Source organism: Mastomys coucha, unplaced genomic scaffold (assembly GCF_008632895.1).
Source record: "Mastomys coucha isolate ucsf_1 unplaced genomic scaffold, UCSF_Mcou_1 pScaffold16, whole genome shotgun sequence".
NCBI lineage: Eukaryota > Metazoa > Chordata > Mammalia > Rodentia > Muridae > Mastomys > Mastomys coucha.
The window spans coordinates 105936833-105964290 of record NW_022196898.1 but is presented as its reverse complement, the minus strand read 5'-3'; the positions used below and the strand labels follow the sequence as shown (position 1 = coordinate 105964290).

The 27458-nt window shown below is 35.9% G+C and overlaps 1 protein-coding gene across 15 annotated transcripts in view; it reads left to right on the top strand.

Moving 5' to 3' along the window:
* Lrrc7 (leucine rich repeat containing 7) overlaps positions 1-27458 on the top strand; it is a 483929-nt gene that overhangs the window by 123866 nt on the left and 332605 nt on the right. For all 15 annotated transcript variants that reach the window (XM_031375980.1, XM_031375979.1, XM_031375984.1 and 12 more), the window contains one exon: positions 2701-2798. In XM_031375980.1, the coding sequence (XP_031231840.1) occupies positions 2701-2798 (98 nt within the window). Of the gene's footprint in view, positions 1-2700; positions 2799-27458 lie in introns of those variants that run through there.

Genomic DNA, 27458 nt, shown 5'->3' with positions numbered 1-27458 from the left:
ACAACAATATGAACTAACTAGTACCCTCAGAGCTCCCAGGGACTCAACCACCAACTAAGGACTATACACGGTGGGTCTGATTGTTCTGGCAGCATGTGTATAGTAGAGGATTGCAAAGTTAATCATCAATGAGAGGAGATGCCCTTGGCCCTGTGAAGGTTTTGTACCCTAGTGTTGTGGAATGTCAGGACCAATAATTGGGAGAGGGTGAGGTGGCAAGTTGGGGGAGGGGGAAGGCAACAGGGGTTTGTTCTTGTTGTTTTTTGTTTTGTTTTATTTTGGTTTTTTGGTCTTTTTTTTTTTTTAATTCGGAGGGGAAACTGAGAAAGGAGAAATCATATGTCATGTAAATAAAGAAAATATCTACTAAAAAAAGATTCATACACCAAAAAAACCAAGCACATTATATTTTTAAAAAAAAACATGATATACTTATTTAGTAACACAATGATATAACAATTTAGAAATAATACCATGAAATATATTTGTATTAAAATTGATCATTTATAATCATGACCATGAAAAAGAAAATGGAAATAATGCTTGTAATATTGATAATTAAATTATATATATATATACACATATAAAATTGTTCATATATATTATTTATATATCCTTGTTATTTATATTTCTTTTTGTGAAAAATGTTTTTAGTATTACAGTCAAAGAATTTTTTTGTTGGATATTTTACTTATTTACATTTCAAATGTTATCCCCTTTCCCAATTTCCTCCCCTGAAACTCCCTATCCCATTCCCCCATCCTCCTGCTTCTATGAGGGTGCTCCTCCACCCACCCACCCACTCCTACCTCCCCACCCCCTTCCTTTCCCCTACACTGGGACATTGAACCTTCACAGGACCAAAGGCCTCTCCTCCCATTGATCCCTGACAATTCCATCCTTTGCTACAAAAACAGCTGGAGCCATGGGTCCCTCCATGTGTACTCTTTGCTTTGTGGTTTAGTCTCTGGGAGCTCTGGTTGGTTGATATTGTCAATCTTTCTATGGTTTACAAACCCCTTCATCTCCTTCAGTCCTTTCTAACTCCTCCATTGGGGACCCTGTGCTCAGTCCAATGGTTAGCTGCAATCATCTGCCTCTGTATTTGTCAAGCTCTGGCAGAGCCTCTCAAGAGACAGCCATATCAGGCTCCTGTCAGCCTGCACTTCTTGTCATCCACAATATTATCTGGATTTGGTGACTGTATATGGGATGGATCTGCAGCCGGGGCAGTCTATGGATGGCCTTTCCTTCTGTCTCTGGCAAATTGTATCTTAAATCCTTTATGTCCCCCTTATGTTTCTGCCATAGTACTATCATTATTTCAAGGTCAAATTGCTCACCTAAAGTAAGCTTCAAATGGAGCTAAGATTCAAGTTACAATTGCATTTTCTGAAACATTTATAGACATGCACACAAGTACATTAATATGTATACATGGTAATAATTATTGCTATTACTAATAGAACAATAATAATAATCATAATAAAACAATAGCAATAATAATAAATAAATCCTTTCAGTAGCATGGAAAGAAGCAGAAAGACTATTCTCTAAGATGTTCAAGACATGTTCTTTCTTCCTAAAGGGTGACTTTAGATTTTTTATAAATGTTTTTATTTTCAAGTGATTACTCTTTTTCAATAGTTTCCCTTTGGGATGTCTAATAAATTATCACAGACATAATGGTTAAATGATGGGTATGTTCAATTCATAGTTTTGAGGCTGAGAAATCCAAGGTCATGATGCAAAGTAGTTTTGCTTTGAGGCAAGGCCTTCTTTCTGATGACAGTCTTATCACTGGGCTGTGTGAAAGAGAAACAAATCTCTGTTCTTTCTCTCAATCTTAGGACACTGATCCTACTATGAAGACACAACTGTTATAGCATTCTTTAAATCTACTTCTAAATCTAATTACTTCCAAATACTTTTATATTGGGGTAAGACAAAAACATTCATTCTTAACAGTCTCTTACTAGACTGTGTATGGGCTTTGTCCACATGGCAGTGTGTGTGTGTGTGTGTGTGTGTGTGTGTGTGTGTGTACATACATACATATATGTGCACATACATGTGGATGCCAGAAGACAAAGTGTGCTGTCATTACTTAGTCCACTTTGTGTACTTGAGACAGGGTTGCTGTCCTGAAACTTGGTGAGTAGATTTTGCTGGCTGACCAGCAAGCCCACAAAATCCATCTGTCTGCTTCCCCAGCACTGGAATTACACACCCAACATTTTTCATAATTTTTGGTGATCAAATTCAAGTCTTTGTGCTTATAGGGCAAGCACTGGAATTACTAAGATGTCTCTCTAGTTTTACCAGATTTTTTGTTTTGTTTTGTTTTTTCGAGACAGGGTTTCTCTGTATAGCCCTGGCTGTCCTGGAACTCACTCTGTAGACCAGGCTGGCCTTGAACTCAGAAATCCACCTACCTCTGCCTCCCAAGTGCTGGGATTAAAGGCATGCCTCACCACCGCCTGGCCAGATGTTTTTAACATTTTAAATCAATATATCTTTTAAAGGCTAAGTACTCTCCAGTTTACCATACTCCATGCTCCCTTGTTATCTTGTATGTTAGATACTCACAGTGATACAATGCAGGGTACAAAGCTTATATTAGTATTTAAACTTCAATATGATATTCCCATTATCAACCAAGATTTAGGTATTAAAACACTATTGGTCTTTCTCTTACAGGATGGAGAGCCTAATACGGGGAAGGAATCCCCCACAATATCAGAGAAGTCCTTGTAAGGAGGCTCGTGCAGCACTTCGGAAGAGGCCTGAAGAGGAGTGTAAGTATGTCTAATTGGATTAACCATGTTCTAGGTAGATTTTTGGTGAGTGGCACAAAAAAAGAAAGATAGGCAAAGAAAAAAAGAAAGGAAGAAAGAAAGAAAGAAAGAAAGAAAGAAAGAAAGAAAGAAAGGAAGGAAGGAAGGAAGGAAGGAAGGGAGAAAGGAAGGAAGGAAGGAAAGAAGGAAAGAAGGAAGGAAGGAAGGAAGGAAGGAAGGAAGGATGGAAGGAAGAGAAAGAACAGGTTCAATTTAAAAAGCTCAGGCAAAAACAAACAAAAAAAAACACAAAACAAAACAAACAAAAAAAAGCTCAGGCAATTTGGAGGCATATTCAATAAATATGTTACATTGACTTGATTTTTTTTAACTATAACAAATACAAGTGCCACAAGTTCTTTTCCCAAGAAGCATTCCTCTGGTATTTTAACAACTTTGCCACATGGCATTTGAATTTTGTGTTAAATGAGAACAGAAAAGTCCACACAGTCTCTAAATCTTTCAAAATCACTGTATGTTATACATACTAATGTCCTGAGGTAAAGAACCTTATGAAATGTGCTTAAAATCAACATTTTACAGTTTCCTTTGCACTACAGTTTTCTTTTGAACATTTTTTTCTTTCTTAAAATGCCACACTCTTTGAAAAACACTGTTACTAGAGAATTAAATGCCTAAGGGTAAATGCAGACCCATTTGTCAAGCTGAAATGTTTGATTTAATGTAATTTAGTAAAATGTTTTGAAAGATAGATTTTATAAGTGACACTGTAAAGACACTTTAATCCAGCCTCAAATTATTTTATATTAGAATGTGTAGTCATCTGTAGAGACTTCATTTAAATATTTATATTCCTTAGCATATAACAGATTGTTGGAGATTTTTGACATGCTATTTGCATTTGAAGTTTGTTAGATGACTCATGATACTAACTTTTCTTGTGATATTTGCATAGAGTTATTTTCAGTGTACTAAATTATGTTCTATTATGACAAACATTCATCCTATTTTTGCCCAAAGTTAAGAACTTACATTTCTTAACTATAAAGTTAATGCTAAGCTCCACAGACATAGATGGCACAGTAGATTGTTAACTTTACATTTGGATTTTAAAGTAGTTTGAAGGGTGAGTAATGATCAAGTACACACACTGCCTGCATACTCAGCAAGTGAAGCACTTATACTGTGTGTTGTATAGTAATATGATGAGATTTGTTTTTGCAATAACTTCTATATCATTCACTAGAGTGTTGATCTTTTACATGTGAATTTATGTCTCTTAACCCTATAAACAATATCCAATAAAAACTAAAATGTGAAAGTGAAGATGCTATTCAGCCAAAAGTACTTATGAAGATCCTACCTTTTAAGTATTATCTGTTACTGAATTCATAAGAATCACTGGGATTTCTCCTCTTTTCTGGTTCAACACCTCATCTTCATCTCTGGTATAGGCTTATACGTTTAACTTAAAAACTTAAAAGATATGTGGATACATTGATAGATGGTTCCCAGGTGATTGCTGTTTAACATATAGTGATTTTCTATGAGTACTCTTTTAGCGAATTATGTAAGCCAATGGTTACTCAACTGCAGTTTACCATGGTATTCATCCTGATGCCTAATTCTGTACATACGACTGTATGGAAACATGGGCATTACATATTTGTTTAGAACTATTTTTCCCTGCACAGAAAGACTCAACAGTCATGACCCAGGCCAAATGTTCCACAGAACAAATCCAAAGTACCATGCCTGGTTCTTTATAAGAAAAAATTTTTATCTATTTGTTTTTGTTCATTTGAGAAAAAGTCTCACTAGATAGCCCAGACTGGCCTCTTTTCTCAGCCTTCTCACTGCTAGCATAATGCCAGCCACCCTAGATGTCTTGGGAAAGATTTGAACTTCTCTCTGAATAAGTGATTCTTAAATTGTGGCATCTAAACCAACAACAGATGAATCACCTGAGAACTCATTAAATGTGCAGATTCAAAGGTTTGTAGCCAGAGTTATTGAATTAAATATCTCTTCAGACAAGAATAGTGATCTATACTTTAAGAAGCCATATTAGAGACAGTGATACAAGGGAAAGCCTGAAAGCCACTAGCTAAGCAAGTGATTGATAGCAGATGAGATTAAGCCATCAAATACACAAGACTAATGATGATGGAAATATCAATAGATATATTTTATACTTATAAGCAATAAGCCTCATTGCTTTCTGGTATAAACTATATATATTGACTATGCATACTTCATATGTATCTAAGAAAGTTAGTACTGCTGGAAGCCCTCACATGAAATTATATTCTATCTCCAGGTTGCCCCTAGTTAATATAATGGGAAGTCCCTTCTGTGCTCTGATAGGGAGGCATAACTCCTGAGAAAAGGACACCATTGTTTTAATAGTAATAGCAAAACACTGTTGTACTTTATTAACTTTAGAAGCATGGAAGAAGGTCTGTTGTCTAGCACAACATGTGGCAATAACTAGCTGCAGTATGCTGTGTGTTATTTTCACAAAGAGCTCTATTGATATACTTCTAAAGTAAGAGTAATAGTGAGTCATGCCTTGATGCTTTACAGGACTATTGTGAGAAGATAAAGATTTATATTAAGTGTGTTGCACAGAACCTGGGACATATAAAGTTTTTTTCAGCCTTTTGATTTCTTTCCCTATCTCTAAATTTGTCTCTTTAGCTTACTAATATTATGGTCTTAGGCCAAATTAATCTTCTGTTTAAGGAAAATAGAAAGTTGTAGTAGATTTTGAATCTGAAATTTGAGGTTTTTACCCTGCCTTTGATCACTCAGTTCCCAAATAAAAGAAATACATCGTTTTTATTTATAATAAGCATTTAATGCAGTAGAGCTGAGCAGATATCTACCTTCTTAGCTACTAGAATCTACTTCCCCATCAATAACCCCATACAACTTGCTATTTTCCATCTAGCCTGCTCTTAACTCCAATTGGCCAGCTCTCATAATGATGTTTTCATAACTCATTTACTTCACAGTAACTTCTATCTTTACCTACTTCTTTTATCCCTCTCTTCCTAGTCCCTGCCTCTTATTGCCATCCCAAGAACCAAAAAATCCACCTATTTCTTATCCACTATAGGCTGTATACAATTTTATTCACCAGAGATAACTTGGGGGTCAAGTTACATAGTGTCACTTGGGTCTATGTGCAGATTCTCTCATCCCTGGGAGCAACTAGGTCTTGGGGGCCAGTATTTAGCACTATAATGCCTAGCAAAAAATCAGCCCTCAACAATACAATATTTTTATATCAAAAAGGTAAATTGCCTAAAAATTTATGAGCTTCTAGTTTCCAAAACAATGAAATGCCAAAACCTGAAAATTCATATTATCCATTTTATAGAAAAAATAATGTGCAGTGCACTACAGGTTCCACATAGGTAGCAACAAGCTGACCTTGCAACTGCTAGACTACAATTCATGTTATCCAGCAATGCACCTAACACTGAGTATAGTTACATCCTCTTGAATCCACAAGTTCAGCCTAGGGTCCAACCCACAACTTCTGCTCACTTCCCAGGGAAATCTGTCACATCAAAAAAAACAGAATCACAGAAGGTCCAAGGGAATCATCTACGTGCTAGAAGAACAAAGAGGAATGTGGAGCTCTGTTAAAATGACAGGATCTTTTTGTGGAAGTTCTTAATAAATGGCCTATTTTATGCTACCTTTGTAAGCTCTAATCTTTTATAGTGTTTTCAATATTGAGATCAACACTGGTCACCAGTTAGTGTTCTTAGCTAGTTTTTAAATATTAATTTTATCTAGCTGCCCTGCATCTAGCAAGGCTGAACAGACATCCAAAAAAATAAAAAATAAAAAAACAAGTTAATTCTGTAAAAACAGACTTTTAGACATAGAAAAGTTATTCCACATTTTAAAAAGTCAAATAAATATGTTCTTAAAACTATATCCTCAATCAGCTAAAATTACATGTTTATATTCTTTTCCAAAGATCTCCCCAAAGAGCCATCTGTGGTGGGCCCATTTGCTTGCTTCATACTTGCTCATTCAAACATGCCTGGAGATAGCAGGGGACTCCAACCTGTCACTCCACTAGGACAGCTACCACTCAGATCATCAATAATGTCTTCACGCTGCTGTGAAGATTTTCTATCTCCATTTCACCAGCTACAATAAATCCATTGGCTTAAGTTGTCATTTATTATCTCTCAATTGTGAGTCAAGAGTTTAGTCCTGAGTTGTCAGCTTGGATCTTATCAGAAGCTTAATTTGGGATGGGTCTATTTATAAATTCTTTCAACCTGCTGGTAGAACTTATTTTCTATAGAGTTGATAACCAACTGCCCTTTCTCTTTGCTCACTGCCATCTAAAGGACACCCTTTAGGTTCCAGATAACATTCTAAATATGGGCACTTATTCTCCTGTTTCCCATTTAGACTTTTGCCCCTGTTTTTGGCCTTTTCACCTGATTAATCCTGAACCACCGAAGATAATCTCCATTTTTATTAATTCAAAATAATTTTATTAGAGCTATAGTGCCAATGTATGTTTGCCATATTCTCATCTAGGGGAAGATCACAGTTTTCTGCATTTGTATGAATAGTTTATGTTTAAAAAAAAAATCAGAAGATGCAGTGACATTCTACTTTACCATTTGCTAAACTCATCAAGTATTTTAAATGCTTTTAAAAAAATTAAATAGTCTCAGCGATTATATTCTTCCAAAATTCATTTGTTAAAATCTGATTACTGAAGGATGATGATAGGAGGCATGCTTTGAGATAGAGTTTTATGGTCAGTTTAGAATCATTGTAAACGGAATTTATTACCTCGTAAAAGGACCCCTCAGAGGGGCCCTTCTTTATTCTTCCTGTGCTCTGAATACATGTAGAGAAGGAACCTCCATGAACCATAATATGGCCCTCTCCGTAATCCCAAATCAGCCACACCTTGATCTCAGAAGAATAAGAAATACATTCTTCTGTTGGTGATTCTTGAAGCTTACCATAGCTTTTTGTATTAGGAACAGATGAACGCAGATGCTCCTGTGGTCATGACTACCAAAGTATAATGCTTTTTAGTTCTCTTCCAGTATGTTAGGTTAATCTCTTGAGCACGAGTCTCTTTCCAGCTATAAATACTAGTTCCTAGAAGCAGTGTGAAGTCTTCTTTCCACCACAGACCATCTCATCACAGTATCTGTCAGCTAGTCCCATCATCATATGACTCACAATCAATACCTCTCCAATGATCTAGACATTGGCTTAATACATCTTAGCTATTCCAACAATACAAACTCCACAAATTGAAACACATATCTGTCATATCCTCTTCAAAGCTTGAGATTCTCCTGGGATTTTTGTTTTCCTTTTAAATGATGTTAAAAATCATTTAATCTAGAGGTCAATTTTTATAGTCTCTCTCTCATTTTGCTCTCTCTTTTTAATTTCAAGGTCTCTCAATGTCACTTCATAATTACAATTTGAATCTTCCACAACTAACCTTTGCAAAGGTTCCAAGGTGCTATCACTCCATCAAGTGACTTCCCTACATACATTTCTGGAAGTCTTTTGCCTTAACATTGCCCTAGGATTTTACCCAAGAGAGACAAAGGTATCCCTGTAGGCTCTAAGACCTCACAGAGTTACAACTCTGCTTACTCCTTCGGTTTCATCACCAACTTAACTCCTCTTCTTTCTGACTCAACCACACTAAAATGTTTTTAATTTACAACAACCTGACCAAAACAAATACTTATGTCATGCATTCATTTCAAATATCAAAATATTTTAACATTAGCCCTTTCGGTAAAGCTCATTGTATTCATGTTATCATCTTGGTATTAGCCACTGGAAATAAATGAACCTGGTCTTGTGCTTGGGATGGTTTTAAAAACTCCCATGGTCATGTCTAATCCCAGAGTTCTATGTGCTTCCCTTCACCATGTTGTTATAACTGTTCATATTTTGTAACCATCATTTTCCACCTACAGCTCCAGTACAGAGGATAAAACCCAGGTTCTCATACATGGTAGACAAGTACTTTCCACTGAGTATGGATGGTAGTACACCACACCACCTTCTTCTTTGTTCATATTTTAAAACAGTTTGAGATAAAGTCTTGATAAGTCGCTTAGGTTGGTCTTGAACTCATTTTGTAGCTCAAGCCAGCCTTGGACTTTTAATCTACCTGCCTTAGCTACCAGAAAAGTTGAAAATGAAGGCTTATGCTTTAAAGCTAGAATCACCTACCTTGTCTTTTCACATTGTTTCCCATTTTACTTTTCTCTTTCTAAGATCTGAGAACTTTGACAGTCACTCTTGATAAGAACTATAGATTTTAAATGTCAGTGAATCAACTGAAACATCAATACAACTTAGTTGTCTTATGATATATACAGGAAAATCAGTGCAGAATGTGAATGGGATATAAGCAAGGGCTCCTCTGCTGGAAGAGCCTTGGAAGGTTTGAAATCTTAGGGAGATAAAAGCACAACAGCAAACCATGGGGTAACCTGAGCTACATAGTCAGACCCTATCTCAAATAGTAAAACAAACAAAGAAGTGATTCTGGAGCTCTAGTCTTTTATTCAACTTCATCTCAGCAGTACTAGGTGAAAAATTGTTTTTTTCTTCATCAGGTTCTTTCTATATGAAGCCTCACCTCTGTTTAGTAGTTCAGTTTTGTGCATTCATCTGAGGGAATCTGACCTCCCAGTACTCATGTTAAGGTACCTTTCTAAGATGACTATCACATAAACCTGTACAACAAAATCAAATAGTTAATATACACAATTTTAGCAAGAAGATTCATGGGAAACAGGTATTCAGTGACTTCTGATTATCTCCAATTGTGAACTATAAAATCTTATTAAACATCATGCATCTTCTTGTGTTGTTGGAAGTTACATAGTGTCAATCGATTAGAAAGCTGAAATTGTGCTCAGTTGAATTCTATGTGCATACACATAGTCAACACATTCCACTGGCTACTTATTTTATCACAATGTAAAAGTAAGATTAAAGGGAGATTAGATAATGTTCTATCCACAACTTGAACATTCTTAAACTTTAGAAATAGTAAAAGCTACTAAAACCTAGTACTACCCTGAGATATTCCAGATATGATTCAAAACTTTCACCATCCAATGTGAAAGAAAAAAAATCCTATCAAATAATATACCATACTTAAATAGCATTGTATCCTTGCTTTTGTATAGCTACCTGGTTGTTTCTATAGCGTCTCCCCTAAGTTCATACTAGATGCAAGTTTAGAGAACATCCGTCATCATTTATTTTTCTCTCACCTGTGACCTAGCTCCTCAGTTCTCTGTATTGGACTTGACCCATCATTGGACATAGCCTAAAGTTCAATTTCTCCAGTCACACAGAGCCTCACTGTGAATGAGTTTTAACCACTGACATCCATGACTGGGAAGAACCAAAGAACAAGGGATCTCTGAAAAAAAAAAAAAAAACAGGTAAAATCCAGAAAACTAATAGGAAAACTTTGACAAGAAGATTTCTTCTAAGACATTTTTTGCCAATGATTCATTTGTTATCAGATAAAAGACTTTTCAAATAAGATTCTCAAAGCTTACGCCTGTCTTGTTCCATACCCTCCCTTCATCAACACATTTCTGGTACCTCTTTGCTGTCTTGGAGGAAGATGAAATTCCTCCTCTCTGTTTCCAACACTCTTTGAACAAGTCAAGTTTTTCACATACTTCCTTAAGTCTTCCTGTAGTAGTTCCTGCAATCCAAGTGTTGCTCATATGGTACTTCCTGTAATACCTCTCATAGTTCCTGAAATGTTCCTGTGGCACTTCCTGTAGTACTCACTGCAATACAAATTATCCCCTCATCTGTATGTCTCTTTCAGACCCCTATGTTATAAGCTGCTTACAGATGAAACAGACATGTCTTATGCATCTTTTAATCTCTAATATTAAACATAACATTTGACATGTAATCACCTCTTTAAACAGAGAGTAATTATCAAAGGCACAGCTTAATTACTACTACAGTAGCTATAGCGAAAAGTATAGTTGGACTTTGATGATATCTAGCATATTTCTTTATTCCACTAGCAATCTCAGGAAAGTGCAAGAAAGTTAAATATTAGCTGTCATTCTTATGATTTACAAAGACAAGATGGGAGGACATGCTTGTGATTTTTGATAATGGAATTCTTTTTAGAAGAGAATTATGTATTGCTTCTTTACTGAATCATCTCCATCTGTAAGAACAGAGGGATGGATACTACTGCAGGGACTCCTTCAAAATTTAAAGATCAAGTAAACTTCCTTTCCTAAGTAGAGTCAGAAATGATTCTAGCCTTAAATGTCTATGTATGTATAAATGAATCATAAAATGTCATGTAAGGATCTGGAAAGATGGCAGCAATTAAGAAACTTAGTGTTTTTCCAAGGAACATACATTCAATTCCCAGAACCTATATTAAGCAGTTCACGCCCACCTATAATTCCAACTATAGGGCATCTGATGCCCTTTTCTGGGCTGCATGGGCACACAGATGGCATATATTACCATACACACACACACACACACAGAGAGAGAGAGAGAGAGAGAGAGAGAGAGAGAGAGAGAGAGAGAGAGAGAGAGAGAGAAATTTTTATTGTTTTATACATAAGAGTCTAAATCAGCTTATCATTGCTATAGAAAATATTACAGATAACAGTTATTTGATAATTATCATAATTAAAGTTTCAGTCCATTAATAACTGCTCCCATGGTTCTAAGACCATAGAGAAGCTGTATACCTTAACAGAAGCAGTTGTCAGAACAAAACTATTCATTTTATGGCTAGGAAATACAAAAGGAAAGGAGCAGTGAACTGAGTCTTGTAATCCTTATTGAAGACAGATCATTTCAAACCAATAATTTGGCCCAAGTTTTTCCATCCCACCACAGCCCCACAGTATTAATTCTCTGAGAATCAAACGACTAACTCATGGACTTTCAAGGACTCATAAGATGCAAGCAGCAACACAGGGTTGGGAATCTAGAAAAGACTCTATATCTAAGGTCCGCCATAATTATAAACTTCCAATCTATTCAGGGTCATTGCTAAACTTTTAGCAAGTGAAGGAAGCATTCCATTGCCCTCTAAACACTAGCCCCTTCTTCCCATTGAGTCATTCTAGGATCAGAAAGGAGAGTCACTATAAATTTTATTCCAGGAGTACCCTGAAGCAAAGTGATATGAAGTGACACTTCATATCAAGTTTTATTTTCTTCTAAAATTATGTCCTACATGTGACCAATCTATAGATATGATCAAATTACATTAATTTACACAACACACACCAAAGGTCTATGTGCCTCTTTCTACACCCTGGTGCTTCTGGTACATAGTGCCAAGGTCCATCTTATGTGTCAACTTGACATTCAATTTTTAGCTACAGATGACTTTTATGTGTCTATAAAGTGCTTCCAGAAGAGGAATCCACTAGCATAAGTAGATTGAGTAAATTACACCACACTTCCAGACACTGGGTGGGCATCATCTAACTGCTGAAGAGAACAAAATTGCTGGATTCATGCTGTCACACTGAGGACATGTAGACACTGGTTTTCTCTGGTGCCTGCCGCTCTGACTACAGCAGATACAATATCCCTCCTCCTTTGCCTCTGACCTCCAGGCCTTTCAGCCACACTGCTGTCTACTCTAGGCCTCCATCTTGCAGACAAAGGCACTTATACTCCTCAGCCTCATAATTATTGCAGTGCTGTACTACAATTTAAATGAATCATTATATGTAGGTATTATATTACATATTCCATTATTTCCACTTTTTATAGAATAATAATTGATGAACAATGAGCAAAAGCTATAAAAAAGTTATGACAAATCTATAGGTAATTCATACTATGAAAAAAGGTATACTAAAGTCAGAATATTTATGAGTGAAAGTAATATCAATGAGGGAAGCTGAGGATGCCTGGAGAAAAGATAATATCTACAGACTGTTGAAACTCTATGAGTTGTGCATGTGCACTTAACTAGAAAGTTCCACTAAAAGACTGCTTATAACAGCCTAGGAAATAGTTATCTAAAACACTGGTTCTGGTTTTGGCGATGTTAAGACATTCTTACATTTTTTGCAAAATTTAGAAACTTGCCATGTTGGACACTCAAGTTAGCAGAGCTTTGTGTGTGTGTGTGTGTGTGTGTGTGTGTGTGTGTGTGTGTGTGTGTTTCTGTTCTATGTCATGTTTCAAAACTTTAAAATTCCCCTTTCTTTTCTGAACACAATGGATGCTCTAAATATTAATTGGTTTCCAAAGTCTAAAGAGCCAGTGTCTCTGATCCTTGAGCCTCAATGGCCACTGTCATCTGTGTTGCTGTAGAACTCAAGTCCACTATGCTTCTGCCATTCTTATCAGTTCCCTGGTCAGAATCATGACCCTGATCATGACCCTAACCATGACCCTGACCTAAAAATGTGTGTCCCAGTGGACTGGTGGGAAATAGGGATACTCCTTCAAGAAACCTGATTTCCTCGATAGCATACATTCATTCTGTTGTGTCTTTTTTCAAAAATAAAACTGACAATATTTTATCACTCATTATTCTTCTAAATGAGATTGCTATGAAAATTGTAAGATTTTTATGTAGATAACAGTTTTAGTATAAATATTTCACAGATGATAATTAGAACCCACTTATACATACATGTATGTATTTTGTAAGTATGTAATTATGTATGTATCTTCATTGCCTATCAGACACCAGACTCTGAAAAGAAAATGAACTAACATGATATTTATATATGGAAATTTATTTTCAGAAATTAGCTCACCTCATTGTGAAAGTTGCTAGGCACAGTAAGCTGGCAGTCTTGAAACCCAGTATTGCAATTTAAGTTCAAAGGATATCTGCTAGCAGGAGAGGGCTCAATCTTTTACTGCTAAAGCCTTCGGGTGACATACCTACCTATATTACAAGCTTAATATGTTTTACACAAAGCCTACTGGATTGCAAGTTAACCATATTCAAAACATCCTCTCAGAAACATATAGAACATAGATTGACTGAGTATCTGGTATTTTGGGCCAGTCATGCTGACATGTTAATCTTCATAGGAGATATTTGTTTGCTTGACCACTGGCTCTGAACTGAATTTAGCTTAAATGGCTTTTCTTGTTGACCTCTTCCTTTCTTAAACAATCTTAACCTACCACTACTTAGTATTATTTTTTGTTAGTTACTCATTCTAGAACCCAAACATATTTTATAGATTATTCCTACATATCTGATCTCATGAGCTCTCCCAAATGAAAGATATTATATTCTTAAATTCTAAGTCTTCTAAACCTTGCCATATTTCTATGTTAGAGAATTCCACCCCAAAGGAAATTTCCTTCTCCTAGCAAAATCCAAAGACAGGACCTTCCATCACTCAGCCTTCCTCTTCCTGTGGGGAGCCTCTGATATTGAGTCTTATCTTTCTGGAAGTTACTCAATTCCATAAATTTCTTGAGAGCCCCCTTACACAAGGCAACATGGGAATCTATAGAAATAATGATTTTGAAAACTCACTTAAGAATACCTTGAATATTTTTTGTTGTATTTTTTTTTTGTCTCTTCCCTGTGAAATATGTCCAGATTTTCTAGACTTTTTCTTATCACCACTATTTTTCAACTATAGTTCCCCAGGTGTCTTATGTCACTGTAGTCTTTTTATCCACACCGTCATATTTTCCTGGACTATCCCTCTAGGGTTCTCCTTTCAGACTGTTCCAGAAATTCTGTTCTGGCTTATGTAGATTTCTCTCTGCTCCATGTCTTCCTTTCTACATCTCTATTTTGGATTCCTCAGATCTCAGTCTATCAACTTATTTAAACATCTGTTTTCCCCAAAGTTTCAGGTTACTCTCTATTTCATAGCTGTCTAAAATAGACTGTAAAAATGCAAATATTCCCCTAAGGAAATCTCTCTCTTCCTCCAAAGTAAACAGTTTCCCTTTATTTCCATTGTTCTGTTCCAAAAATAAAACAGAGACCATCTCATTCACTCCTATGGATCCCCAGGCCTGTTGCTTGGTCTTACTCAAAGTCCAATGGAATCCAAACATAGGCTTTTGTTTTTCCCTTTTTGCCTCTAATATGCAATAATTTCTGTAAGTAATTTGGCATTTTTAATTCTACTTAGGACAAAGCAGCTGTTCTTCACCAAAAGAATTGGCTGTCACTTTTTATTTTTGTGTTAATTCACTAATCTACAAGGTGGTAGGAATTCACACTGAATGTTAGGGTTTTGTTTTTGTTGTTTTGTTTTTGTTTTTGTTTTTGTTTTTGTTTTTTTGCCTTAGAAGGAAACAAATCATTTGTAATACGAAAACTTCCAACAAGCTCAGTAGCCACCTAGCTTCACCAGCAGGGATAGAATACTGATGCCTAAACAGTTCTGCATCATCAGAAATAAACCTTCTATGAGTTTCCATCTGTGGAAAATAGAGACATTTTCAGGTTTGGGAGAAAAGGCTCCCCATGAAATATGAGGTGTGGGCAACCATACTATTCTCTCCAATAGTATCCTTGGCATACCTGTAACTGCCCACAGCAGTAGTGGATCATGTGGGTCAGTCTTCAGTGATCTAACTGAACACTGATACCTACAATATCATCTAGTAATGTAGAGAGAAAACTCCCAATTACTGTATGATTCCAGGAAAACTACTATTCTGGATTAACTCCCTTTCAACCAGTACTTTGTTATACTGACATCATTCTCTCCTGACCAAAGGGATATGCCCAAAAATACATGGTCTGAGATATAATCCAAGCCTTGTCCCAGCAATAAGACTTATACAAAGCTTTAAAGAACTAAATGAACAAAAAGCCTTCCATAAGCAGAGAATTTCTTCTGTGCCTCCTTGTATAATTTTGGCTTCCCAAGAACACTTTAAAAATGAAAAATAAAAATAAAAATAAAAGTAAAAATACTTCTAAGCCCAACAAAACAGTCAGATCATTGTGCTGTGTTTCCATGCTAAATATATCTGCTATGTCAAACAACCACATTGAATAGCATAATGGAGAGTCAGCTGGAGTTTTGGTTTCTGTTTAAGTTTAAAGATGATATCTCTATTTGCTAACCTTGGAAAATAACCCGATGGTGGCTTTAATTCATATAATGTAAATTTGATTTTGCAATTGACTGTCTCAGCCAAATTTCTCTACATCAATTTTCATTAGATTTTAAGATATTTCTTCCTCTCTTACTCCTGCTTCTCTCCCTTAACTCTTGGCCCTTTGTTCCCCCTCTCTCCCCATTCCCTTCCCCAGTCTCTCCACGTGGTCATGGCCAGCCCCTACTTCTCTATTCTTTCCTTCTCTCTGCCTTTCTCTGCCTCTGCTACCCTCTTAACTCCCCTCCCCATGCCATAAATAAACCTTATTCTATACTAAACAAACAAACAAATAAATTTATTTCTTCCTTTTCTTTTCATCCCATGTATGTTCTTTTGCTTGTTTGGCTCAGACAGGAGAGTGTATGGTTTATCTCTTCCCTCTCTGTCCTATCATCTGTCACTTGTGCTCTGATTTCCTTGATCAGATAGAGAAGGGAGCTGGAGAAGAGTTGAAGGATCCAGGAAAGTCTTACTTTGATAGAGGCTTTGTTCTGCATCTGTGATAAGCCGCAATGATTACCTAAAGCAAAATTACATGACATGCTGCCCTTTCCCTAAACCCTTTCCCTAAACCCTTTCCCTTGGAGAAATTCTCACCTGACCTGGACATATTCTCCCTTCTGAAATGTCCTTGCCACTCCTTAGGCTGTACCTGGTAAATGTGAATTTGTCTCCAAGTTGTTTTCTGAGGCTTCATCTGTCCCATCAGACAGTTGTATCAAGCAGGTCCAAAAATGTAATCACTTGAGTTCACTCCCTGGTGTAGCTTACTTCTGATGGGCAGGGATACCCATTTTACTTGCTTAAAAACACTGGGCATGCATAAAGACTGATAAGTACTAGGACTTCTATGAACCTGGGACTACTTCTCTCTGAGAGTCAAGCACCAGAATTTGGGGTTCAGGAAATAGACTACAAGTTTTTAGAAAAATCCTGTGGAAGCCTATCTCTCAAAGCTTTAAGAAATATAAGATAGTACCCTATGCAGAAGTAAGATGTGCATTTACAAGAGAACAAATCACAAATCCTTCTGCACTTTTCTTTCTTTCATATAACACTCTGATGCTAGTGTAGGAACATGGCCTTTCGGAGAAGCTGAAACACGAAGCTGGACCAAAGTGTCTACATTTGATTGACAGCTTTACTCATGGCTAAGCCTTGTGACTCAGGAAATTTATTCTGTCTTTCTGTGTTTTTTCTTCATTGACAACAATAGAAAGAATTATATAAATTCCTGTACAGTAAAGCTTGAAATGCAATACATATTGTGGTACCATTCCATGTGTGCCTTCACTAACAGCCAATGATATGGCTCCCTGTTATTGGGCTTTCCCTGGGGAAAATAAATATCTTATATTCAGCTACACAGGACAAAAACAATAGACTAAAGAAATAATTTGGTTGGGGTTTAATATGGAGAACCAATAAGTTTATTTACAGTTACTTATAGGAATATGAGCTGCCTACAGAGAGCTATACCAGTATAGAAAAATCTCTTTCTCTTTCTGTCAAGAGGGAATGGCCTTGTGAACTCTTCTTCCTCTCCAAGAAGAAATAGTAAGTCTAGTGTTGTGTGGGCTTCCTAGTAGAAACCACACTAACCTAACATCTTTATATCCTTCACCCCGCAATAATGAGCAAAAACAATCGAGCCTGGGAAGTATCCCCCTCTGTGTGGTTAGCTTCACAGCTTCAAATAAGAACAAAGCAAGACTGTAGAAGAAAACGATTGTCAGATTATAGTAACACATTTGGCCACTTTAGCTCAGATTGAGGGAAACAAGCAGGCACAGAAGTCACAATAATCTAGAAAAGTCTGAGAGGTCAGTTTATGGTTACTCCCTTTTGAATGGCACCATTTCTACTATTCAGTCCCAAAGATCTGAAATCACCAACTTCCCATTTCAGGATTTCATACACTTCAGAGTTTTCTTCTCCAGCTTAAAGCTGATCATTTTCTATACCTTGTGGTTTGTTTCTGTCATCCTCTGGGGTTCCTGGACTTCGATCTGTAGCTGTAAAATAAAGTGTTCTGCATTCAGCTTGGGACATTTTCTAAATTGAAATAGAAAAGATTGTCCTTGTGGCTTAAAATGGTGGATAAAAGATAACTATCAGGTTTCAAAGAAATTCTTCTCTGAATTGTCAGGTCAAATTCTACATGTAAGAAACTAAGATTATAAGTTGGGAAACTGCTGTGTGTTAAATGCATCACCTTCCTGAAGTGTGGAAGTGCAAATATAGCTTTGGGCAGAAAACCCCCTAACAAAATAATAAACAGCTAACTCTCAGCTCTAAGGAAATAAGGATGATGCCTTTATGGCTCTAATGGATACCAACAGCATTGGGAACAGGGCTGGATGTGAAGGTGCTTGACAAATAACTGTTCATGAGATCAATTAATTAACGAGTAACAAGACATCTTCATTTAGAAAAATATATACTTCCATTTTTGTTCTCTTATCTTCCACATGAAATAAAAAGGCAAGTCATTAAGTTGATAGCATTCTAAGACACTTACGTATTTATGAATTCATGTCTCTTGGTGGTTTCTGATGGATCCATTAACAATCAAACCTCCAACCAGCACAAGGTTGTCTTTAATTCTAAAATATGTAAGTGTTCCTGTGAATTAATAGTCTTGGAAAACAAGAAATGATGTCTGGAAAATTGTAGCTTTATTAAATTAAATGTTGCTGTTTAATGAGAGTGTATTATTTTAAGAACATTGCAAATAATTCATTTCAAGTTAGCATACAATGAATGCTTGTATTAAATGATTCAAATGATACCTGGGGTATCATACAAGCTAAGGGAAATATTTTCATTGTTTAAATTAATGTTGTTTCCATAAAAATAAAACTCATAAAATCATTGCATAGATAAATGTAAGTCATAAGTTCAACTACATTTTACATCAGGTGTCCAAATTCCAGACACTGTGTTTTATTTTGTGCGAGTCTGGGCATCTGTAGCACAGAACACAGACAAATGCTTCCTTATTAAGTTAAAAACCAAAAATATGAGTGACTTTTGAACCATTCACTTGGGTGTCTAAACATTACACAATGTTACTTCTCTCTCTCCAGAGCTCATGGGGTAGTCACTTGTAGCATTTGTTACACCATTTTACAATGTTCTCTCTCTCTCTCTCTCTCTCTCTCTCTCTCTCTCTCTCTCTCTCTCTCTCTCTCTCTCTCTCTGTTCAGAGGTCATGGGGTAGTCACTTGTAGCATTTGCTACACGATCTTACAATATTACCTCTCGGTCACCCACAATGCTTTGACTGGATGCCACTTCCTGGGAACTTCTAGCATGGAATGTGTTGCCCACAAAGTTACCCTAAAGCTTTTTATAATCCTTTATCTTTTTTTATATGTTTCTACTTGAAAAAAATAAAAACTCTTAAGTAAACTTGTTATGAACTGAATTTTAAAAGTGGAAAGGAAAAAAGAGATCATTGAAACTAATTCTTAAGGGTAATTTTATGTTTTGCTTTAAATTTTTGAGAATTTCATTTATAAATGTTATATCTACATCAATTCCACCTGCTCTCTGTCCATGTAAACTCCTCCCAAACCACCTACTTCTTCTCAAGTATTGAACTCTTCTTTGTTATTTCATGTATGTGCACACATACATATATAAATGGCCAAATCCATTTAGTGTTGTTCATATATATCTTAGTTAGGGTTACCATTGCTTGAGGAAACATCATGACCAAAAGCAGCTAGGCAGGAACAGGATTTATTTTATTTATACTTGTAGATAACAGTCTATCACTGAGGCAAGTCAGGGTAGGAAATCAAAACAGGGCAAGAATATGGTGGCAGAAGCTGATCCAGAGGACATGTAGGGGTACTGCTTACTGGCTTGCTCATCATGGCTTGCTCAACTTGGTTACTTATAGAACCCAGAACCACCATCCCAGAGATGGCACCACCCACAATCAGTTTGACCCTCCTACATCAATCACTTATACTCTAGCTAATTTTAAGCTGATGTAAAACTAGCTAGCACCATACATATACATGTACATACATCCATACAAACATTCACACACACACACACTCAATTTCTTTAAATCCTGTGTCTAAAGATCAGATTCTTGGTGTTGGCCTTACTGCCCTTTGGGAGATAAATGAGTATAAAGGTTGCTATAAAATGAGTATGAAAAGAAGTGAGCTAGAAAGAAAAATATGGACACAGGAAGTGATTTTTGATGAAAATATATATGTGATGCTTATGAACTTATTGCTGATCTGACTGATGGGATGTGAAATGCAGAGCATCTCTGCCATTGGATAAAATGCATTAAGTATTTATAATGGCTTTCTGTGTTTACAAAGGAATCAATAGTGGTCAGGAACTGGTGAACAGGTATGTAAGTTGCCATCACCCAGATGCGTTGCTCACTCTAGGATCAATAGCTGTGTTTATTAAATAGATATAATATATATTTCCATGCTATATATCATCTTCTCTTTCATTAAGTGGTCCATGATGTGCCTGTTTCCCAGCATGTTAATATGTCTGCCTAGAGTTCAGATTCTAATTGCTTGATGAAATTTATTTTTCTAATCTCATCCTGGTTCACTGAACATTCTTTTAGAAATAAGTCTCTCCTGGAATTAGTTTCGTAAATGGTTAAAGATACGTCATTCTTTTCTAGTAATTATCTTACATTTTAAGACAAAAAAAATAAATCTTTGTTATAAAACTCATTTAGTATATTATATAAACTTTTAGGTTTTCGGGAACTTATTTACTGTAATGCCTGGAAAATTCTAACTATCTCTGATATTTTTATTCCAAATTATGAGATTATGAGAACTAAAAAGATAGGCAGGTTTTCTGTGTATGCTCAAGAGTAGCAAAATTTAAGATTTCATTAACTTAACACAGGCCAAATGTTTACTCTAAAAGCAATTGAAATATTTTGTTTATGAGAACCTTCCAATGGAGTATATAATCATTATTTCAGATAGACAAAATTCTGTAAATATATATTCATATGTATGTTTTACATATAAATAATGATGGTCATCCTTTAAGTGACCAAAAAATTTCAAAATACTATCATCACCAAGTTACACCTTCTAGGTAGGTAGATAGATAAGTCAGTTGATATATAGAAACATTGATGCATAGATGATACACTGATACATGAATAGATGATAGATATATAATTGATATGTATAAATAGATGATATTGTGATAGATGATAAGCATGTAAAGATTAATAGATAGGTGATCTGTAGATGAAACAGATGTGAATAAGTGATAATCATACATTCATCTTAGTCACATTCCTTGTTATTTAATGTGTTTTTTATTCCTTTCTTGGAAGAAAGTTGGTCAATGATCTTGTTTAGACATGTTCTAAGTAAAAAGATGCTTAAATGAACAGGTCAAACACCTTTGCTTTCTTGAATTGTTGTGCTCCCTTAAAACAGAGACGTTTGTGTTTTATGTTCTCATTAACTGTCCCTCATTTTTACTCCTTATTTAGTAGTAACAAGGCTTCTTGTGTTAAATACAGTAATTTATTCTCCTTTCCTTTTAATTTTCATGATTATATTTTCTTTATCAAATACTAGTTCATGTTGATCTTTAGTTATGTTTCAAGTTCTTTCCTGAGGAATGATGAGAAAAGACAATAAAATAATAAAATAAATGCTTAGGTGGTATATCTTTGTTTACTTAAGCACTGGTTCAAAGTCATCCAAACTGCAGAGTAAAACTGTCTCCAAAATACAGAAATGTCTTCTAAATAATCAAGTCTAATTTTTAAATATAAGGGAGGCTCATAAGACTCTAGGAGAGAAGAAAGGTTAGACATCTAAGAAAGTTTCAAGATCCATCAGGTCCTATCACCAAGATTTGGTAAACTTACTACATGTGTAAAGGTTTTCAAATTGGCATTTTATATTTGCGGTATCTCTTCTTAAGGAAAGATATATCAAGTTGGGAAGTAAAGAGCTTTATAATGAGACTTAACTAATTACTAGTTTTCTTCTACTCTAGCAAGATCTGAATTATATGATGTTACCTTTGGGGACATGAAGAAATTCACTCTAGTCAAAGAACCATAAAGATCACAGAAATAACCCCACCTAAATCTAGCTTGGTGACCCAATGAGCTTATTGGAGAACATGAGTGAGAGGTTACTTACAGGAGGCTGCATTTGAAAAACCACATCCTCCATAGATGATGACTCATGATAACTAGATTTCTGGAGCTCCCTGCACAACTTGTAGGCAGATCTACCCAAGAGTCTCCTCTGCTAATAATTGTTTATTGTTTACCAAATCTTGGTGATAGGACCTGATGGATCTTGAAACTTTCTCGGATGTCTAATCTTTCTTCTCTCCTAGAGTCTTATGAGCCTCCCTTATATTTAAAAATTAGACTTGATTATTTAGAAGACATTTCTGTATTTTGGAGATACTTTTACTCTGTAATTTGGATGACTTTGAACCAGTGCTTCTCCTGACTCAGCCTCCTGACTTCTTGAATCATAGCTGTTGTTTGAGTTACTTTGTTATTGTTGTGAAGACGCCATGTCTTAGGCAGGTTAGAGAATAGTTTATTGGGGATTTCAATTCCAAAGGGTTAAAGATCATGACCATCATGGTAGGGAGCATGGCAGCAGGCAGGCAGACATATCACTAGAGCAGTGGCTGAGAGGTTTCATCCTTATCCAAAAGTAGGGGAAAGTTTGTCTTCAAAGACACATCTACCCCAATAAGACTACATCCCTTAATCTTTTTCCTAAACAGTTCTGCTGTGTACCAAGCATTCAAATATATAAGCTTATTGCTCTGTTTTCATTCAGACCACCACAGCCATGGTCTACCCCTCTTGGCTATAAAATTTTGCAAGTAACATATATTGACTTTTAAAGGCCAAAGAGAAATAATATATTTTAGGGGGCATTTAAAAGCCCGTTAGTGAATTACAGAATTATAAAATTGATTAATTTTTCCTTGAGTTTGGTTCTGGCAGCATGTATCTTCATTTCCTCATCTATAAAGTGTAAAATATGTCATTATGTCACCATGGCCTTTGCTCTGAATTTCTCATGTTCTAGAACGGCTTTTGTGGCTAGGGAAAGAACTCAAGACTAATGGAAATTTTTATTTTATAAAAGTTTAAAGTTTTTAAATTAAACCTAGCTTTTAAAAATTTTCTTAAAATTGAACATAAAAAATATTGTGTTTATAAATCTGTAATGGTTAAATAATTGCTTTAAGGCTTAATTATAGATTTTGTTCCATTTTTAAAGTATTTCCTTTATTCATAGCTATAATATACTTACTTTTATTGATTTGTTGTACATTCTAAGCCCTAGTGTAGTAAACAAACCTCCCAAAGACTGAAATTACTCCCATATCTAATCAATTATATATCTGTAGATATAGAAAGCCCAAGTTTTCTTAAACATTATGAAACATTACTAACCCTAAGAATATAATTCTCCTATGTTTCCCAATTAAAATCATAATAGAGTAATTCATTTCTCACTTCATTGGAATTATGTGTCCTCGTGACCCAATAGGTCAAAATTTTTGAATGTTATTAACACATTTAATAGGATTTTTATATTTTCTTATACTAAATCCACAAATTATTACTAGAGTGTACTTTTTGCAATTTTGGTTGTTAATTTGCAAACTTTTTCAGAGTCTGGAAGTCATTTTTTATAGCCCTTATACAACTTTACCACTGAGTAAAGTTAGACACAGGTCTAACACCTTGTTGTCACACCAAAGTTTATTTTACAGGACTATGACTCACTGACTAACAATGGCCCCAAGCTCAGATTCACCTTAATTTTGTTCCATAATCATTGGCTGATGCTTGCCATAGATAGAAAGAGCAACAGTGTATTACAACAGCTTCTTCAGTTTCCATTGGCTTATGCTTCATAAGCTGGAGTGAACTACTTGCCTAGAAGACATCATGAGGACAAGCACAACATTCCCATCAGGTGGAGGAGGATAACATAAACAAATGTATCAAATAATTTCTTTTGAAGAAGGGCCTCATATAGCTCATGCTGGCCTTGAACTCACTATACAGTTGAGGATGACTTTGAACTTCTGATCCTCTTCCCTCCACTATACAGGTGTTAGCCACAATGCCTGGTTTGTATAGTACTGAGGTGAAGACCTAGAGTTTTGTGCAGCACTCTATGCCAGCACTCTACTTGTAGAGCTACTTAACACCTCAGACAAAAAATACATCAGTCAATAGGTGCTGCACACTCTAATCCTGTCACCTCTCAAGAATGGTCACATCCTGACTAAATTCTTATGTGATTCTGCCATTAAGGACTCATGCTGCTATTTTGTTGTATGGCCTAATACTATATTATTATTATTATTATTATTATTATTATTATTATTATTATTATTATTATTATTATTTTGCTTTTTCCAAGGTATGTGATCAAGCTAATGATTCTATCTTGAAGTTACAATGAGGTCCCTGAAATGAAATCATCTCTGAGCAACATGAACAGTACTGCATTCTCCTGTTCTTTGCTCCTGTCTTCATCCTTAGTAGTTCCATTTTGCTTCTATATTTGTGCGGTGTCTTCAGGTACAGCTGTGCTTTGTCTGTGGCACTTTGCATACCTCTGGCTTTTGTCTTCTGAAATATACTGCAGCAGTTTTTAGTGTTCATAGCAACTCCTATGGCTCAAGAAATCTTATTTATCCTCACACAGACTTTTCATATTTGTACTTGGAGAGACAAGATCATGCTGTTTCCTACTATTAAACTAATTGTTAACAATAAGCAACCTGCAAACCTGGAAGTCATTATATCATACAGCTTTTGCCAGCATTTCATCCTATAATTTGTTTGTTCAGTAATTTTTCATAAAGATGCAAGAATAATCTAAGTGCCCAGATTATGGAAGGATTTGAAACTTAGGCAGAGAAGTTTCAATTTAATGCTGTAGGAAATAGGAAATAATTGAGCTTTCTGAGGCAGGAAATAGAAAAGGAGCATGGGGCCATTATCACAGTAGGGTGGAAGGTATAGGATTTCTTATCAGATCCTCAGGAACTGGAATCCTGTCACCAAGAACCTTATCTTTTCACCCATTTTAGAGGATCTCACTACCTCCTCTCTGGGAGTCTCATCCATGCATTGATTTAACAACAGCTTCCCTCTTTGTAAGAGATGTTATCAGACAAAACAGGTCAGTTCTCAAACATGTTACATTCAATCTGATAGCAAAATTAGAAGCATTGAACGAAAAGGAGCAAATACATCATGAACAATTTTGAGGGGAAAATGTCTCCAAAGGGAAGAAAGAAACAACTATGTGGATTCTGGTAAGAGACTTTTAAAAGGTATTGTTAACAATAAGGAAAAAAATGAGATTTTATGTCTGTTGAGGACAGATTCTTGCCCTGTACCTGGACCAAAAACATCCACGGTGTCTCTTAGAGTCTCCTCAGAATGTAACCAAGTGAAACAGCTTCCCAAGTAGAACATTCCACATGCCCATTACCTGCTTCTTTCCCTTGTTTATTTTTTTTTACTCTTATATTTGTGTTTTCTGAAAGTCTTACCAAATTAAACTATCTATTCATCAAAATTGTTCTCAGTCAATGTTTCCTTATGGGGAAACTAACCTGAAAAGGACCATTTGTACCCACTTGGTGTGAAGTCTAAATAAAACTCCTTCTTGTCCCTCCTGACGCTTGGACCAAGATATTTCCTGTCTGTTCTAGGTTATAGCTCTAGTCTGTTTGTTCCCCTACCACCTTATGTCTCTATGACTTTAACTACCAAAATCCAAGGAGTCTAGCAATGGCTTTCTAAAACAATTTCTTCAAATATCTTGGTCTAGGAGCATTCAAACCATGGTTTACTTGTCAATCAAAAGCCCTCCATGCTTCCTGGAATGTGGCCAGTGCCCCTCTTCTGGGATCATATAGGTATACAAAGTCTATACTCAGTCAAACTGCATCTCAGATTTAAATGTCTTTGTCTCTATCCCTCCACAGAACCTTCTGTGGAATACACTAATATTGTACCGTAAACTAGGCCCAGACGACCCTAATCTCATAGTGTGAATTCTGTTTCCCATCTCAATATACAGATCCTTTACCACATTGGTTTGCTCCACCCAAATTTCACAAGTTCAATGTTAAAATACTTGATTTCATGCTTCTAGGGAAATCCTGGGGAAATGCTCTGATCCTTACAACCGTGTTGTATCAGTTACAATGAGTTTTATGAACACACTGCTGACCTTTAAAATGTAGTTGTTTTTTTTTTCTTGTTGAGGCTGGACAAGTCATAATTTACCTAAAATAATGAGCAGACAATGGATCTTTCAAATTTCTTTTGCACCTGTAATTCACCTTTAAAATGCCCTTTGCCATAACACTTGCTGGGTAAGAAGCTCATTAAATTTCTTTGCTATGCAGTGTTTGTACTTCATCAGGTCCTAGGATATTATTGGCATTAAATAATCAATGATGATTAGTAATCATGTCACAGAAACACCAAGAAATCATTGAGCGTGACACTAACTTAAAGCTTTCAGACAAATCAATACTTGTTTGAGAGCATGCTTGACATTTCAAGTTCTCAGGACTTTTCACAAGCATCATTTGTGTCTGCAATCTTAAGCTTGCAATTGTCCGGCAGACCCCCTCTGCCTTTATGGATTTCAAAGGATGATCTTAATGATGGCTTCAATATTTGCAATGAAGAATCATATTAATAGTTGCAATGAAGAATCATATTTAAGTATAGTGTTAGTAAATGGCAGGTTGTAGGGTTTGGCATCTAGGTCTGTCCTATTTCCCTAGACTCACACTAAAGCCTGCAGTGATACATGTTAAATACTCCAGTCAGAACAGACACTCTGATTAAAAGTGTAACTGAAAAAGGCTTTGCCCCTGGGAAATTATGTGCTAAGTAGAAACTTGCGCGCAGAGAATTTTTAACATGTGCTTTCTGCTTTTGAATAGTGTTATAGACACAGTTCAAACTATGGGCAAGTATTGACTGGAAGGGACCTCCAAAGGACTGTATCCAAACATTGCTGTGCCCATGCTTCTTCACCAGCATGCTCTACATATGGTCACCATATCCAGGGACATGGTTTGATATATAGAATGTTAACTAATTAGTCAAAAACTAGAACTGACACTAAAGGAATTATAGCTCAAAGCAAGGATCATTTTGAAAGGTTTTCAAACACTATGTCCTTGTATATCCTCCCAAGAAGTGTTTGAAATGCTCAGGCACTCAGCCAAGTATACCCTACACCAACCAACACTGGGAGAGCACTAGAAATTTTCATTCATTTATACACCTTATGGAACTTTATTTTATTTGGAGGGAGGGACCAGTTGATGCTGCTGTAGTGGACTCTATTATAACATGATGCTGGTGTAATGGAAATACCATAACAAAAAGGTGTTTTTGTTTGTGGCTGGTTTTTTTTTTTTTTTTTT